The sequence below is a fragment of the Protopterus annectens genome, chromosome 4.part1, assembly GCF_019279795.1.
Source record: "Protopterus annectens isolate FY-2018-M chromosome 4.part1, PAN1.0, whole genome shotgun sequence".
Classification (NCBI taxonomy): Eukaryota; Metazoa; Chordata; order Ceratodontiformes; family Protopteridae; genus Protopterus; species Protopterus annectens.
Genome location: NC_056734.1, coordinates 922,814,383 through 922,831,262, shown reverse-complemented (window position 1 = coordinate 922,831,262; position 16,880 = coordinate 922,814,383). Strand labels below are relative to the sequence as shown.

The 16,880-nt window shown below is 40.1% G+C and overlaps 1 protein-coding gene across 1 annotated transcript in view; it reads left to right on the top strand.

Moving 5' to 3' along the window:
• FETUB (fetuin B) overlaps positions 1 to 16,880 on the top strand; it is a 238,825-nt gene that overhangs the window by 57,766 nt on the left and 164,179 nt on the right. The window contains exons 2-3 of the mRNA XM_044070647.1: positions 7,724 to 7,834; positions 8,309 to 8,396. Coding sequence (XP_043926582.1) covers positions 7,724 to 7,834; positions 8,309 to 8,396 — 199 coding nt within the window. The remainder of the gene's footprint in view (positions 1 to 7,723; positions 7,835 to 8,308; positions 8,397 to 16,880) is intronic.

Sequence of the window (16,880 nt, the reverse complement as noted above, 5' to 3'; positions counted from 1 at the left end):
TCAGAGCCACACGCTCCAGGGATCTAAACCTTGTCATCACAATAAACAAAACATGCTGGAGGGATAGGTTCCTGACCCAGAGACTCCCCAGACTCTGGAATAGATTGCCCATACATGTCAACCAGAGTGCCTCTTTGGCCCTCTTCAAAAGGAACCTTGACGATTGGATGGGAGAAAGGAAATTCACCCCGGGGATCACGTCAGTCACCCTGCTAGACAGGGGTCCAGGGAAGTAAATAGTGTGGGAAGAAATAGCCAGGGAATTGTTATGGCTAGGCTTGTATAGGCCCTAGGGCTGATAGCCTAGTACCAACCTATGAACCTATAAAAATGCTAGATGAATACTGATTTGTAGTATCATGTTACACAGTTATCACAAACACCACAGAGTCTATAGGGCTGAGGGCTACGAAAAGCAATGTCTACAGTGACTGACATCAGCACATCATGTGATATTGGCCAACTGGATGTGTGGTGGGTGGGACAGGCCTCATGATGGAAATCTCTCTGTCACTCCCTGTCTCTCTCTTCACCACATCTATGTGTGTTTATGTTTGATATATTATAGTGTGTTGGCCTTGGATATGTGTGAGTATTCCTATCCAATGTGTGTGCAAGGCATGAATGCGACTGACAGATATGTGTAGTCCACTGGGTTGTCAGACATGGGCTTCATTTCTTTAAGTGTAGGAGCATGCACAGTATGACCTGCTGTACTGAGTGTGTGAATCCATTCCAGGTAGGTTGTATTCCAGTCCAGGGTTTGGTGTTCTACACCTACAGCTAGAAACCTGTTTCTGTAGGATATCTGTAAGATAGATTGACAATATGGAGTCACAATGGGTGACAGTGGGATACTGTAACTATTGTGTCTGTGGTGCTTGTGTTACATGGTTGGTGCTGGCAGAGATATTCAGACATATGCACTGTTTTACACTGTGATGTATTATGTCATCAGTTACTGACAGATATACTTATTTGCTCACAGTTATTTCCTGGGAAATACAAGATGAATGAAGTTGTGTCCAGTATTGTGGTCTGCAGCCTACATATTCTTACACACTCATGCCATTCTGGAGGGGTAGCTGCAGACACTTGTTGATGGGTATATGTAAATGGTCCAGCACCTTGGTACTGTAGTGGCTGAGGATCCCCTTCTTGTACATATATCGATGTAACAGAATGGCCATGTCCTGCTGTGGCCATACCTCACAGCTGTACAGACTCACCCAGGTTACCCAGAGGCAGGGCTCATATATCTGGTCAGTACCCCTTCACATTGTGGTTTACGAGCAGGTTTGTAGCATCCCATTACTGGGTTTGCAGGCAGGGATGCTACACACACATCTGAGTTTCAGACTTCACACACTTCATGACATCCATGCTTCTACACCCCCACTCTGTTATTCTATCCTCTTCCTAACATTATGCAAGCGACATCTGAGAAGTATCCCTATAGTTGTCCCTTCTTCCCAGCAGTATTAGGGGCTGGTCCACAGTTCATGCAGTAAGACATGGTAAACATGGTACTGGGATTTGTCAACATGACCTTGCATTTGTGTTCTGTTGACTGTGTTATGTTGTTAGGTGGGACCCCATGAGATAACATACATTGGCACTACAGGTGAGGCACAAGCCTTTTACAGAGAACTGTAGCCCATTTGGTAGTGATGCAAGCCACCTGTGGCAGGCCAGTGCATTCTGTCACTCATACATTCCCAGGCTGCAAGCCACTGGATTCCCCTGGGGTGACAGGATAAGTGTGCGAGGTGTTAATGGCAATAGTTCCTGTATATTAATCCAATGGTCTGGATGCTGGCAGGGTGCTGCTTACAGCTAGGGGCACACCTGCATGGGACACCTCTTCAGCATGCTGCATTCTGTGGGTATTCCCATACAGACGTGGAGGTCATACTGTACTCATTCCCAACAGTAAGGATATGACCTGTGATAAACCTGTGGCTGATGGTGGGGTGAGCTGAGTGCATGTGTGATATGGAAGCTTCTTGCAGCTGACTCACAAATATACCTGGGACATTCCCCTTATGCTGCCTTGTGCAGGGACATAGGTAGTCTCTCATTACTTCTTAACAATGCCTTTTGTGGTCTGCCACTGATTGGCCAGACTACATCAGTATTCCATACTACACAGACAGCTAATGTGCTGCTAACCTGTATGTACAATTCTAAAGGGGTGTGCAGTTGACAGTTACATTTTATGTATTCTGTCTAGGGTACATCCACCTGTGTACTGTGTGTATGTCTGGGCCCACATTCATGGCATGTCCATCTTTCAGATGGTGATAGATATTGGCATTTAGACAGTGAATATGGACAACTGCTGACATGGGTATTGCTGAGAAGGCATTGTGGTTGGCACTGCAGTTGTCAGAACATGGCCTTGTCATCAACAGTACTGGCCGTAGGTCACCAAGACACAACCCTCCATGCCTACATGCTGACCACTTCCAGAAAATATTGAACACACAACAATCTAACATATGGACCCTTGCATATTGTACACATGCAACAATATATCCTGTAAATTGGGCCAGCTCAGGGAATCAGTGCTCCACTGTTATTAAACCCACATGTACATGTTACTGCATTTCTACATAGGCTTGTGGGGGGCACCCCTGATTACTTTAAACATTTGCTATGACTGTACTGGTATTTCAGGTACTCTGCTGGCTTCAATTTCATTTTTTATTCTGACCTATCATGGAGACTGGAGGCATATCAGTTGACTACAGATCTTAGGTTTTATTGAACTACGTTTCAGTTTCAGACTTCTTACCCTTAAGAACTAACATACAACTGCCAGACCTGTTGTAGTCTGTCTGTGTAGGTCTGGAGGGGGGGGTTCACAATTGCCATCAATTGGAGGCCTTAACCCAGCCTTTCTTTATGGTCATCTACACCTGTCCTGCTGGCTGAGGCTGGTATTGGGTATGTGAGCCTCACTGACATGCATGTGTGTGTCCGATGGACACAAATTTGGTCCACCACATGTACTGCAGTGGGATTTGTCACCTTGTCTAGTAATGCCTACTATGTTGACAGCAGTATTTGTTATGGATTTCCTGCTGCCCATATAGGTGTCCACTATCTGCTGCCATCCCTTTCAGCCACCCGATTCTGTTGCATGCACACTTCCATACCATAGATACAACTATCAGAACATACTACTCCATTCAGCAGTTGATAGGAAGAGTGACTTACCTTGTGGCTGTGCCAGTATTGAGGATGGTGCTGGAGGGCTGACTATGTCAGATACACATAGTATATTCCCTATACATGGTATATATATGTTTGGCATCCAATTTAATGTATGTGCGAGTCAGAGAGAGGTGTCATTCCCTGGGTCCCTACCATGTCAGTTTATGTGCTATGCGTTGCCTCTTTACCAAAGCCTGGGCATACTGGGCATGCCTTCTTCTGCCTACAGGGGCAGGCTCAGGTTGTTCCTCCTCCAAGTCCCTCTGTGCCTGTGATGGCCTTGGCAATGGTGGGGGGCTGTGTGGCCTTGTCCCGTGCTGTTCCTGCTGCAGCTGTTTCCACACTATCATATTGTGTAGCATAGCACATACTGCGAACATTTGTGTACATGTAGCTCGAGAGTACTGCGAGGCTCCACCTGATATGTCCAGGCAGCGTAACTGTAACTTTAGCACCCCAAACACATGCTCTATTATGATTCTGGTTTGTGTGTGTGCCTCATTATGGAGTTCTTGTTCGGGTGTGTGTGCATTTCTGATGGGTGTCATCAGCCACGGCTCCAGTGCATAACCAGCTGTGTCAAATGCCAGATGTGGTTGTCGTGATAGCTTCCAGGGCTGCCAGCACACACATTCAAGATAATGCCCTAGGCATCGCACACAACCTGGCAGTTGATGGATGGGAAGCCCTTGTGGCTTATGTAGACCCTACCCCACTCACCAGGTGGTGGTTTGATGTGTATGTGTGTGCAGTCTATACCACCCTCTACCTCAGAGTATTCTGCTATTTGGTGGAAGAGATGCTTATTGCTGGTCAATGCCTCATTGGTGTTGAGGAAATATATGTGCTCACTGGCATGTGCTGACATGGCATCCAGGAACTGGTGGAGTACCCTGGATGCTGATGCTTATGAGATCCCCATGATATCCCTAGTTGGCCTTTGGAAGGTACCTGTGGCTAGTATTCTTAAACCTACACATACCTTGGTATCCACTGGGATGGGTTGCCCTCTATTGGTTCAGTGTGTGAGGCGTGGCCGGCACAGCTCAACAATTTGCTGTGGAATGTCCCTGTACACCCTCTAGCGTTCCACTATCTCCAGCTCATGTAGCCCCTGGTACATTACCCTGGGCTGTACATTCTTCTCCTTCTCCTCACTGTGGGTTGGTCATCAGGATTCACATCCTCACCACCCTCAGCCTCTTCCACATATTGATGTATGAGAGCAACAGCAGCTCCTAACATTTTGTTAGTTTTGTCAGGTAAAATTTCCCCGTCTGTGTACACCAGTGGTGTAGAGTTTGTGGGAAAAAACAGAGTGAAAGGCGTTTGCATAGTTTATAATTGTGTGCTGGGCTGGGCTGCTGCCTGTGTAATTGGCTGATTCTGATACATTTCACCTGCCAGCTATGCTAGTTCTCCTTGATTGCCTTCCCACTGCTGTTTTCCCTTCACATTGCCCTTCCCGTTTAAGCCCCGAGGTGCACCACGCATACCCAATGCTCAGATGTGAACAAAGCTACTATTTCCTGGTGGGGTTTTTTTTGTTTTGTTTTTTTGTTTAAAACCAGGTGTGCTGCGTGCACACACATTTAGGCAATGTAAACAGTGCTAGGCAACCTCAGACACACCACCTTCCTTAACTGTGCTTAGCTAAGGGTAAGCACGTGCCACAGAGCTCCAATAAGCTTACAGCATGCATGACACTTCCCCTTATGAGGTCATCTACCTCTTATACTTACGGTGTTGCTGCACCTACACGGTTGGGTGCAAGCTAACACTGAGAGGAAATCTGTGATTTAGTATCAGTCCCCTCAATAGCATAAAACAGAATGCTAATTCATAGTTACCATACTCACACTGAGCCTTCCCCCTTAGCAACCACTATTCCCTGATATTGTTGTCTTATGCATGCCATTGACTATCATGGCAAAATGCTGATTTGGGTTTAAAAGCTTATTTACAACTTTTTTCTTATTTTCGGGCCGATCCTGTTTGCAAACCGCTGCCCTACGCTTAAAGGGCTGAAATTGGCCAAAAAAAAAAATAAAAGTTATTTTTTATAATTTTGCAACTATTTCTCGTGCCAATAGCCATATATTTGGCCATTGGCATGCCTACTACTTTGACTACATGCTTTCTTTGGAGCTGTCATGCCTCCATTTTGTAATTTGCAGAAATGCATTCGGTTAGTAGCCGAATACATTTTTGCCGGTTACACTGTTCCTGCACAGACACCTGCCTGCTTCCTGGATCACTAATTCACCTCAATTGCATGGTTTTCACCAGCAAATAGGGTTTTTAGCATATAGTAGTGGTGTCCATGCAGGAATAGTGTAGGAGCGTTCATGCACGTCCTGGGAGCTCGTTTCTGGATCACTTGTCGGCCATATTGCATGCAACAGCTCTTGCATTATTCCAGCACATTTGCAAGGAATTATGAGCTTCATGGGAAGAGAGGTTTACTGCTGCTCATTCAAAGTTTGTTTTCAATGTGAAACTGTTTTGTGTAACAAATGATCATTACTGGTTGTGGTAGAGAATTTGAAACCACTGTTAGTAGCATAACAGGTAGCATACTTGCTTTTGATGCAGAAGACTATGGGTTCCACTCCCACAATATGTAGATGGATTGTTGATACTTTGTTGTACTTTAAGGGGGAGGTGCTGCAGTCCTGAGTGTGTCTTCATTTGGATGAGATGCCTTGTAACTATAAATTATATAAAACTGTTGTCGGTTTACTATCCATTCCCTATTCCAGTATTAACAGCTTACCTTTTTTTAATGTAACATAGGCTAATTATTCTTCAAGGGTAGATGGAACACTGAAATATAAAGTTGTTTGCTAATACAAACCTAATCATTAGTTACATATCTATTTAATGTGTAATTATTCAGATGACTTTTACTTCTGCAGAGATTGTGCATATTGACTGATGTTGGTGGATTGTAATGGCAGAAGTTTGAGGGGCCTTTTATAGTGGAAATGTTCTGAAATGGGCAGTTTTGTCATTCTTTGTTTACATGCTTTGTTTAATTGTTTATTGGAAAAATATTCAAAACTACAAATTTAAACACACTCCACTAGCAAGTGGTGCTGTATATTACAAGGAATATAATTTAATACAATCAGAAAGGTCATAAGGTCGGGAAGAATACACACAATCTGCCACTGGCCAGATGCATTATCTTTGAATGTGGGTTTACATGATGTTTCAATGAATGTGACTTTAAAGGGCTTAGAAGTTTACAGATAATGCTAAGACTGTTTATACTGAGAGACTGTATTGTTTTGTTTAACAGATGTCTATCAGTGTCTGTGCTGTAAAGTTTGAAATAAACATTTTAAATGAAATTCAAATATCTATAATCATTGTAGAAGTAAAGAAGAAAATAATGTGTACAGTGACAGGTTTTAACAGTGTCTATGGTATGGTAACGGGAGATATAACCAAGTAATGGCATGCTGGAATGGCTCATGGGGGTGCTGAGGGCCATGATTTATTATCCTACTTAGGGCCCCATTTGACTATGATCCCTCTCTGATGGCAGACAGTGGGGAAGTAGAAATAAAGAATTAATCAAGAAGTTACAAGGCTGTAGGATATTTAGTGGAGTTAGAGTCTGAAAGTTGGTAGAAGGCAGGTAGGAAGAAAGTATTTTCTATAAAGGAAAAATGATCTTTTAGCATTTTACGCACCCAGGTCAATGTCAGTCTGACAAGTTCGGGCAGGCAGTTCCAAACCATAGTCCTTTCTTTGTATCATTATTTACTATATTTAGAGTCAAGGGTGATAAAAAGTTTTTGGGGACTGGCAGCCCGATGACCCTTCCTTTCCCCAGTTACACTGATAATCCATGGCATGAATACAGGTCACTTATGTGGATTCCCATAATGCACTGCCAATCTACCTGCAGCTGTACACTGTCCTATTCTTTGTTGCTGAGAGGTCTGCCAGCAAAACCCTGTTCCAGTCTCATTTGGAATAATATTGCTGTTCTCAGTCCCTTAACTTTTTCCCTTATCCTTACAGGTAATCCATGACTCATTCTTCAAGCCAGATTCCTTTTTATATGAGTAACTACATGTATCCAAGTCACTGTGCTATAGGCAGATGCCCTGCCTGAATACTACAGGACTAGTCTATGATTATGTAGTTTATAAATGTACATGTTAACCCTCTGGTTAAGGTGATTTCCCTTCCAGTATCCTTACACAGTCATACCTTCAGATACTGAACTCATTACATTGTTCCTTATCTATAGATATCTTCTTTGTAATGGCCAGTCACCTGTGACAAATAATGACTCTGTCCTCACCATCTTGTACCAAAGAACTGAAAAAATATTGCACACTAAAGTAGGCTGACACTAAGCACATCTGAGAAGAACACATAATACCAGATTGCATTACAACAGCAATGATCAAAGTCAGCATTTTTATCTCCTAACAGGCCATGTCTAGGTCAGAATTAATTACTGTTTTCTCTTTTTTCTTTGCAGGCACCATTTCATAGTCTTTATTATCTTACACTAGATGTAGAAGAGACAGAATGCCATGTTCTAAGCAAAATGATTTCGAAGAATTGTCCAGTCAAACCCTTACATCTAGCTGTGAGTATTACATTTCAGTATTTTATTTAATTATACTTCTGAAGTGCAATAGCTATGAGATCCATGCCAATGTGAAATTAATATTGTACCAAGTTCACTTTCTGTCTCAGTGGATAACATCTGTACCAACTCAAATCAACTTTTTTGGGGGGGGGGCTATTACGCCCCTCTGCAAACTTCAGATGCTCACTGTTGCTACCTTTTGCTGCCCTTTAAATTGATATACTGTCTGTCTTATTTATAACACAGTTAGCAGAAGTGCATATGCTGGTATAGCAGAGGTGGCTCCCTGAGGCTACATGTCCTCTTAGCTTTTCTTCATTGATTCACGTACTGTTTCACTTTGACAAAGTATGAGCCTCCTAAGGCACCCTAGAAAACTGACACTTGTATCTAGTGCGGTTTACCTTTCCGTAAACATCACAGTTACATTAATAATAATGTGTACTGATATCACCTCTGCTGTGTTTCTAGGTTTTTGGGACATGTGAAGCAACGTTGTATATCAACAAGCCTGCAAGAATTGTCCGACTTTACAATTCCAACTGTACACTAACACCAGGTACAGTATGCATCCATGCTCCTATACCCAGTTCAATATAGCTACTATTTTAATCATTTGTTATACTCAATAGCTCTAGTTTGTGATGTTTAACATTAAATAGCAGGCTGGTGACCTGGTTTATATCATGGTGAAAAAACTCATGAGTCCTCATTCTAGTTAATATTGACTAGAACATTAGCCCCAGATACTCTAGTTTGTGTGCCTGTGAAAGTGTACACAGAAACCTGAGAGTGTTCTGCAAAGTGACAGCAATCCCAAATGGAACACAATCTGACCATCTGCAGAAAGATATAGATTTGGGGCACCATGCTGCATATGACATTGGACTAAGTAAAGATCCCTGTATCTGCAAAGAAGTGTATCTGTGTTTCCTGAGTATCATTATAATGCATGGCATTTTCCACTGACTGAAGCTTAAACATAAAACAGTTAATAGTAAAGATCTAATAAAAGTACTATATTTCCTAAAGCATAAGGTTGAGTCTAGAAGATATGGGCAAATTTACTTGGTAGTATAACCAGGGATGCCATTATGTGAAATGAAGCCGCAGGTCAAGGAACCCATAACCTATCCCTGTGTGCCACCTGCCATCACCTTGTTCCCCCCAACTCCTCCCCATGCATCACTCCCTATCACCCCATCTCTATCCCCCATGCTCTTCTAAGGTGCTGCCTATCTCTTTCTCTAGCTCCATCTTACCATGCAACCAAAGTGGCCAAGCTACCCTTGTCTACAAGCATCCCAAAGTTATTGAATTACCTTCATCTTAGTATGTGCTTCACCCAATCCTCTTAACTTAAACCATTGCTTTCAACCTCTTAGATCAAGAAAATCTAAACGAAGTCATGAATAATGGGGGACAACGGTCCAAAACTCAGAACAATTTTTAAATATTGCTCTTACAAGCTTAGAAAGTTGTCAGAATAATAAGTTTGAATTAGACTGAATTTTCTGAAGGGTATGAATATCCAGTGTTTGTCATCATTTTTTTAACTTCATTCCTCAATGACTTGCCAAGGATTTGCCAGAAAACCACAATTTTATGAGTAATAGGCTAAAGATCTGAGACAAAAGTCTGGATATTCTGCTAAAATCTGTACAGCTGAGAGTTAAACTCCTCTCCTGTTGACTGCTGCTTTGACTTATTTCTTTCTACCTTCTTTATCTTTTAAGCATTATACTGCATTACGTCTTAAGACTTTCTGTGTTTATCTTTTCATTTTCATCCTTTTCTAATTATAGTTCACTTTACTTCCTTCACTCTCCTTCTTAGTTTTACATCACATTATTTATCCATCTTGCTCTCTGCCTGCCTTTATTTTAATGTGCAATCAGTCCATTTAAAGTGTGGGTTCTTAGGGCAATGGGTGCATAATATCCTCATATCAGACAATGGTCTGCAATATCAAAGTCAGGAATTCGTAAAATGTGTACATGAATGGGAACTCCTGCTTGTAACATCAAATCTACACATTCCTTAATCAAACAGACAAGTGCAAAGAACTATCCAAACACTGAAGAATACCACGAGAAAAATCAGTAGCAAAAGGTATAAGAATTGTTCCCTTGTAGTTTTGGAATATTGGAATACTCCACTGCAGGGAATCAACTTTCTCCAACTCAGCTGTTGCTGGATAGAAGGTTGAACAGCAGGTTTCATTTTTGTGCAGCATTGTTAATGCCTGAGAATGAATATAAAGTAAAACAAAAAAAAATGCTGGAAAAAATCAGCAGAGACAACTATCAGTTTTACAGGTAAGAGATGCTATAGCAATCAAAAACCATGGAGAAGTCCACAGTCTGAAGCCATACTTGTTGGCAAAATAGCTGATCCAACATTCTACTGTTCATAGAAATTATGGAAAGCTGTAAAGAAGGAATCTAAGACATCTGTACAAGACAAATGCATCAAAGTCAAAGGTCCAGCAAAAAGGACAACCAGTAGCATCATAACTATCCCTGTCACAAAAAAAGGAAAGACTATGAAGGCTGTCATGGACAAGGGGGGCAGAAAGGGGGCTCCTGAAGTAATCTGAAGAAATGAAGCTTTTGTGTAGCAAAATAATATCTGAAAGGAAAGGCCTGATATCAAGTGCAAACAGAGTTGTCAAATTCTCTACATATAGCAGGACATCTGAAGAAACCAGACTGATACATGAACTGTTGTTCCAAAGGATTCCAAACACTGACATTTTACATTGTTGCACAGTGGACATGTTCTCTCATACACAGATATATCCTTTTTAAAGCAGGATTTTAGATCTGGGGAATAATTTCTTAAATGCCAATGAGTTAGCTCCAGAGATTAGCATGACATAGACCACATGGAGTCTATACCACACCTGCTGTGGGATTCAGAAAGAACCCCACCACGGGTGGTAAGAGATGAAACCAAAAGGGGCTGTTTCTCTGATCACAAAAATGTGATTCAAAGACATGTTAGCAACAATGAGAAAAAGTTATTATTGGCTAATTTACATGTCTGTGAATCACTGATAAGTACAAGAAGTGCTAATAAACACTTTCCTGCTGCAGTCAACACAGGTGGCCCATGCATTGTGTTGGCACAGGTACCCCCTTATTCAATCACCCACACACGTTTATTTTTATTTACTATTTGTTCACTGGGTAAGTGGAGAATCTATTGACCTTTTCAGCCATGACCTGTGCTCAAAGGGAAGAAAGTACATAATGGTCTTCCAATCAACAATATTATATACAAAATGAGTATATATTACAATTCAGAGTATAGTAGAATTGAATGCAGATTAACATATTAAAAGATTCCATCATATGCATTAAACAAAAGATATACATAAAATGGAAGCTAAGATGTGCATAACACACACAGTGCAATCAAACGCATAATACATAACTTCTATATACATGTGAAATATCTGTGTAAAATATATCACATTAAAAGGCTAAGTAATGTTTATTAAATGTATTTTAGTATTCATGATATGGGACGGTAATTTACCTAACCACTGTCATGGTAATATTTGCAGGTCGATTCAATAAAGAAATGCACACATTCAAACACAGTTAGAGAGACAGACATACACACACATACACATCCTTACTTGTTCCTGAGTTGACAGAATATCCATGATATATCCTCTTGTTTTTGTCCCAGCCATTATAAATCACTGGTCCTTATAATAAATAATGCCAGCTATTAAAATTTCATTTTTTTAATTGTTTTGAAAGCACATTGTGATGCTAGACATGTTATTCATTTAACTTTTAAGTGAGTATAAATGATAATTTAAAACATCTCCTTGGTGTCATCTAGTACTGCTCTCAGCTTTGTCCCAAAGCCTTAGCACAGCACAGGAATGGTGCTCCTTTCACACAGATATACCCCTGTTATAGTTAGACAATAAAACCAGACATTACAGTTTCATACTTTTTAATAATTTACAAAATAAGCAGCTGTACAATCTTGGCTGTCTTGAGTTAGCATAGAGGGCCATGGGTCTGGCTTGTAACAAGAGACTTTGTGTGCGAAGGGTGCAAATTTTGAAACTCTACTCCCCTTACTTAATTTCTGTTGGCTTAATGAATATATGAAGATCATTCCTGGTGTCTAATGGTAGTGCTAAAGAGCTGCTTTATGTGCTGAGGGTACATAATTTGAAGCTGTTTCTGGCTTACTTGTACATTTCTGCCCAATCATCTTTCACACTGCAAAAGTGTTGTTACATTAACTTATGTTTTAAGTTACCCTGGTGTCTATTGTCTATTGCTGCAAAACTTTTGTTGTTCTATTAAATGTTTAAGTGACTGATTTCAAGAGTATCCTCTTCCTATAGAAAAAAATAATTCAATATTCAACTGCACAAGTGTGGAAATCAATACAGATCTTTCAAAGTGTAGGCCAGTTGCCATTTTATGTCCCCTATCAAAATTATTAGAAAAATGTGAATTCATACACAATTTCTCAACTACCTAATATGTATAACCAGCTTCTGTCTTCAACCCAACACAGCATCTGTCCTTATCATAGCACAACTACTGCTTTGTCAAATGTTTTAATACTGTCAACACCCACAGAAATGCCAGAAGCCTAGTCTCCACTATCTTCATAGACTTACCAAAAACTTTTGTTACTGTTTCCCACCAGAAACTCCTACATAAACTTTCATCCATAGGGCTCACCAACTCTTCACAGCAATGGTTCCATAGCTACCTCTCAAAGAGAGCAAAGGCAGTGAAATGGAAAAATGATTTACCAGTAACTGTTGTTGCCACACAAGGATCTATACTGGGCCCCATACTTTTCATCATATTCATCAGTGACCTCTACACTACTGCAAAACAATGCCACCCTAGTTCAATACACTGATGACATGATCTAATCTCTGCAAAATCTCCCTCTAAACTCCAAGACCTTGAACAGCAATCCATCTTGTTGACTGCGAGATAGCTAAATAATTCTTAACAGTTACTAAACCCTAAAAAATAAATTACTGGTCCTTAACCCAAAGCACATCTCTACAAAAACAACACTGTTTACTAACATCTCTGCAATAACATCATTACTGGGTGTCCTCATAGATGACCAGTTGAAATTTGACCACCATGTATCACACATGATTAAAAAACTCATCTAAAACTAGGTGTATTATATAGAGTAAAAACCTGCCTTACTGATCTAGCTAGAAGACGTATAGCCTCTTCTTTCTTAGTACCATTTCTCTTCTATGCTTCCCCAATCTTCACTAACCTTCAGTCTCATAACTGTCCAAACTTGAACAATGTTATGATAAATTAGTCAAATTTGCTGTAAACTATAACAATAGAATGCACCACTTTTTAGCACTCAAAAAATTGAACTGGTTAGAACTACCATGCCACTCAGTTCTTTCTCAGCTAACTGCAATACACAGACATCTTTATAAGCCACCAAACTGCCCAGCCCTTAACATCTTAATACTATACTACCCCCTTATAGAATATTATGTTCTTCAGAAAAATCACCAGTAACTATAACCAAATCATCTAATACTGCAGGTGACTCTCTGTATTGAAATAGTGCAACTTCTTCACTAATAGCTGAATAGATTTACTAGCATCTCCCAACCATATACATGGTTTTGTGACACTGCTCACCTTCCTGTATACTTTTGATATAAACCTTAGGATAGCCAGATATATAATTATCTATGAACCTGCTTTATTCCCTACCTCTTAAACACAATGTTAGCATTTTCTGCCCTACCTAGTTCCTTCCTTCACCCCACTTCTTTGAATTTTCTAAGCAATAATCACATTTGTCAAACCTACTAATATACCTCTTCAAATACTCAAAGTTCAACATCTGTTAATGCAGAGCTATATTTTATACTGTAATAGCTGTCTTTACATCATAAGAATGTAATCTAATTAGGAAATGTATGTGTTAATTGTTAAAGTATAGCTCACTTTGCTGCAAATTGCCCCTTTAGAACTCAACACTCTTCTGCTACTAGCTCATTCTCTAATATACTACCCTGACAAGTGTTTGGCATTAAAAGGCACGCTTCAACTTTACCACCTTACGAAAGCTCTTTGCACTAAAGACAAACGCCTCCTCTCCATCATTAAAGCCTAAAATGCATTGGGAGCTTGTTTGTACTCAAACTATGTAGTGATCCTCTGGAATGCCCTCCTACATGCTCCAGTCTTCTTGAAAACCAGAAGTCATTTAAAACACATCTAAGAAAACACCTCTCAACATCCTAGCTCTGTAACTGTACATCTCCAGGATAAGTATAACATCTTGGCTTCTTCCTTCTCTCCTACTATACCTCTGCACTCTTTTACTCTTTTATCAGCTAGTACTCTGTCTTCATTCACCCTACCTTTTACCTATGCCTGACTTAACTCTTTTACCACTCATTTCATTTATATCTTACACCCTCTGTAAATAACTCAGCACTCTGCATTGTGACATCTATCCTGCTGCATAGTTATTTAACTATACCTGCATAGAATATAATTAGTATAAGAAGCCTTACTACTTTATATATAGTTACTATTTTATCTATTTTGGCATTGTAAAATTTATGTTGAATGAATTTCCCCTGACATTCTTGGTATTATATAACTTAAAAGATTTGTTTGTATTGCATGTATTTTCTCCCGGGGCCTCTACTGAAAATGAGCCTTTGTGCCTAGCCGGACATCCCCAGTCAACAAATGTAAAATAAATAAATAATTTATAAACTTCAGTTGATTATTATTGACTTTAGAATCCTTGGTGAAACAACTGATACCATTTTAGGGCTTTCTTGGCTTATATAATTCCTTATATATTTGAAATTAGTGCACCAACAACAATTTTATAGTGCATTGCTAAGATTTAATTTAAGCCATTGTAACCTATATTGCATGCTTAATCCAATCTGTAGTGAAGTTTAAAAGATGACTGGTTTAAAAAAGGAAAAAAATGTAAAGAGCTGCAAGTCAGAAAAAGGACTACAAAATCAACACATATATATATATATGTGTTATAAAATATATATATGTGTATATATATATATATATATATATATATATATATATATATATATATATGGTTCTAGGTTAGAAGATCGACAGCCGACATCACCGACAACGGATTAGCGGGCGCCGGATGAAAACGCCGACGCCAGGGATAGTGACTTGGAAAGAAGGCTGTGTGAGTATGCGGTGGTGACGGACGTTAGGGTGCGAGTAAGGTAAGTGTGGATAGTGACAGTCTGTGGGAATAGGGGTGGGTTAAGTGAGTTAGGGTTAGGGCGCGGGTTAGGTAAGTGTGCGGTAGTGGTATTTTTTGGGTTAGGGGCGGGTTAAGTGAGTTAGGGTTAGGGCGTGGGTTAGGTAAGTGTGCGGTAGTGGCAGTTTTTTGGGTTAGGCGGGTTAAGTGAGTTAGGGTTAGGGTGCGGGTTATGTAAGTGTGCGGTAGTGGTATTTTTTGGGTTAGGGGTGGGTTAAGTGAGTTAGGGTTAGGGCGCGGGTTAGCTGAGTGTGCGATAGTGACGGACCTTAGGGTAAGGGTTTGGGTTAGGGTTGTACATAGTTGTGTGTGTGAGGTTTAGTGTGGGTTTGTGAGGATTTTGGTGTGCTTGTGTTCTGTGTGTGGTTTTTGGATAAGGGGATGTGTTTTGTTAGTTGATTGTTGTTATTGTGGTGTGTGCTGTGTATGGGGTTTCGTGTTTGTGGACCGTCGGTTACTTGTTTGTCGGGCATGTGAGGTGTCGTGTTTATGGTTTGTCGATAATGTGGTGTCGATGTTTCTGTTGTCGGTGAAAGTGGCTGTCGATCTTATGACCTAGAACCATATATATATATATATATATATATATATATATATATATATATACACATATAGTTCCCCTTCAGAAGGTCAGAAGGCTGAATTCTCGAAATGCATATGGTCAAGACCATATGCTCAAAATTTCAGAAGCTCGACCTTCTGAATGGGGATCGGCATACAGCGCAGAATGGGATATTTCCCTTTCTGCACTGTAGTGTGATCTCGGAGTTAGAATAAATAAGTAGCGGGGGGTGTGAGGAGCTTTTTATTTCTTTCCCTTTCAGAAGGTCGAGCTTCTGAAATTTGAGCATATGGCTTCAGCCATATGCATTTTGAGATTTCAGCCGTTCGACCTTCTGAAGGGGAACCATATTATATATATAAATATATATATCTGCAGATTGAGGAAGGCTTTGTCCTTTGGGGCATTAGAGTGACTTTACCTTTAAAATTAAGGAAAGTAGTGGTGACTGTGTTGCTAATTCTAGGGAGGGCCATGCTGGGACAGTTTACACAGGGTGTAATGGATAATGAAAACTCTAGGCTGTAAATACATCTATTGGTAAAAACTAAATGGGAGACAAAGCAAATGTGTTAACTGTTTTGTCAGTAGAGTCAGGTTTCTTTACATCCTTGGGGAATTTATTGGTGGACACCAGAAAATACTATATATTGATTTTGTAGTCTATTACCTGACTTTCATGTTCCAGTCACAGTGGGTACGCATTGTAAAAATATATCCAAGTGACCAGAATGCCAGGCGTCACTTCTTACTGTTGCTTTACTAAGGAAACAGTTTGCTTCTTATGATTTACTGGCATGTTTAGTAGCTGAAAATAATAATTTACTGCTGGTAATCATACTTAATTTACATCTCTAGCAAATTGTCAGCCTATCATAAAACAAAACAGTATCCTTCTTTCTATTAGTGTTTCTGGGAGGGAAATCAGCTGAAAGCTACTACAATACTATACCTGGGAACGTGTATGAACTTTGTTGTCAGTTAGAGAATGCTACAAGCACGTTAGCAATGATGTATAGATTATTATTGTGTCCATATTAAGTTAGGAGGCCTTTATTTTCTTATTCCTCCTAATATCTACATAGATATCACCCCTACTCTCATATGGGAGGCAGATGGTTGGACGCCATAGTTCTCTGAGCCTTCATTATGCATTTTCTTGTGGTTTCACATGAG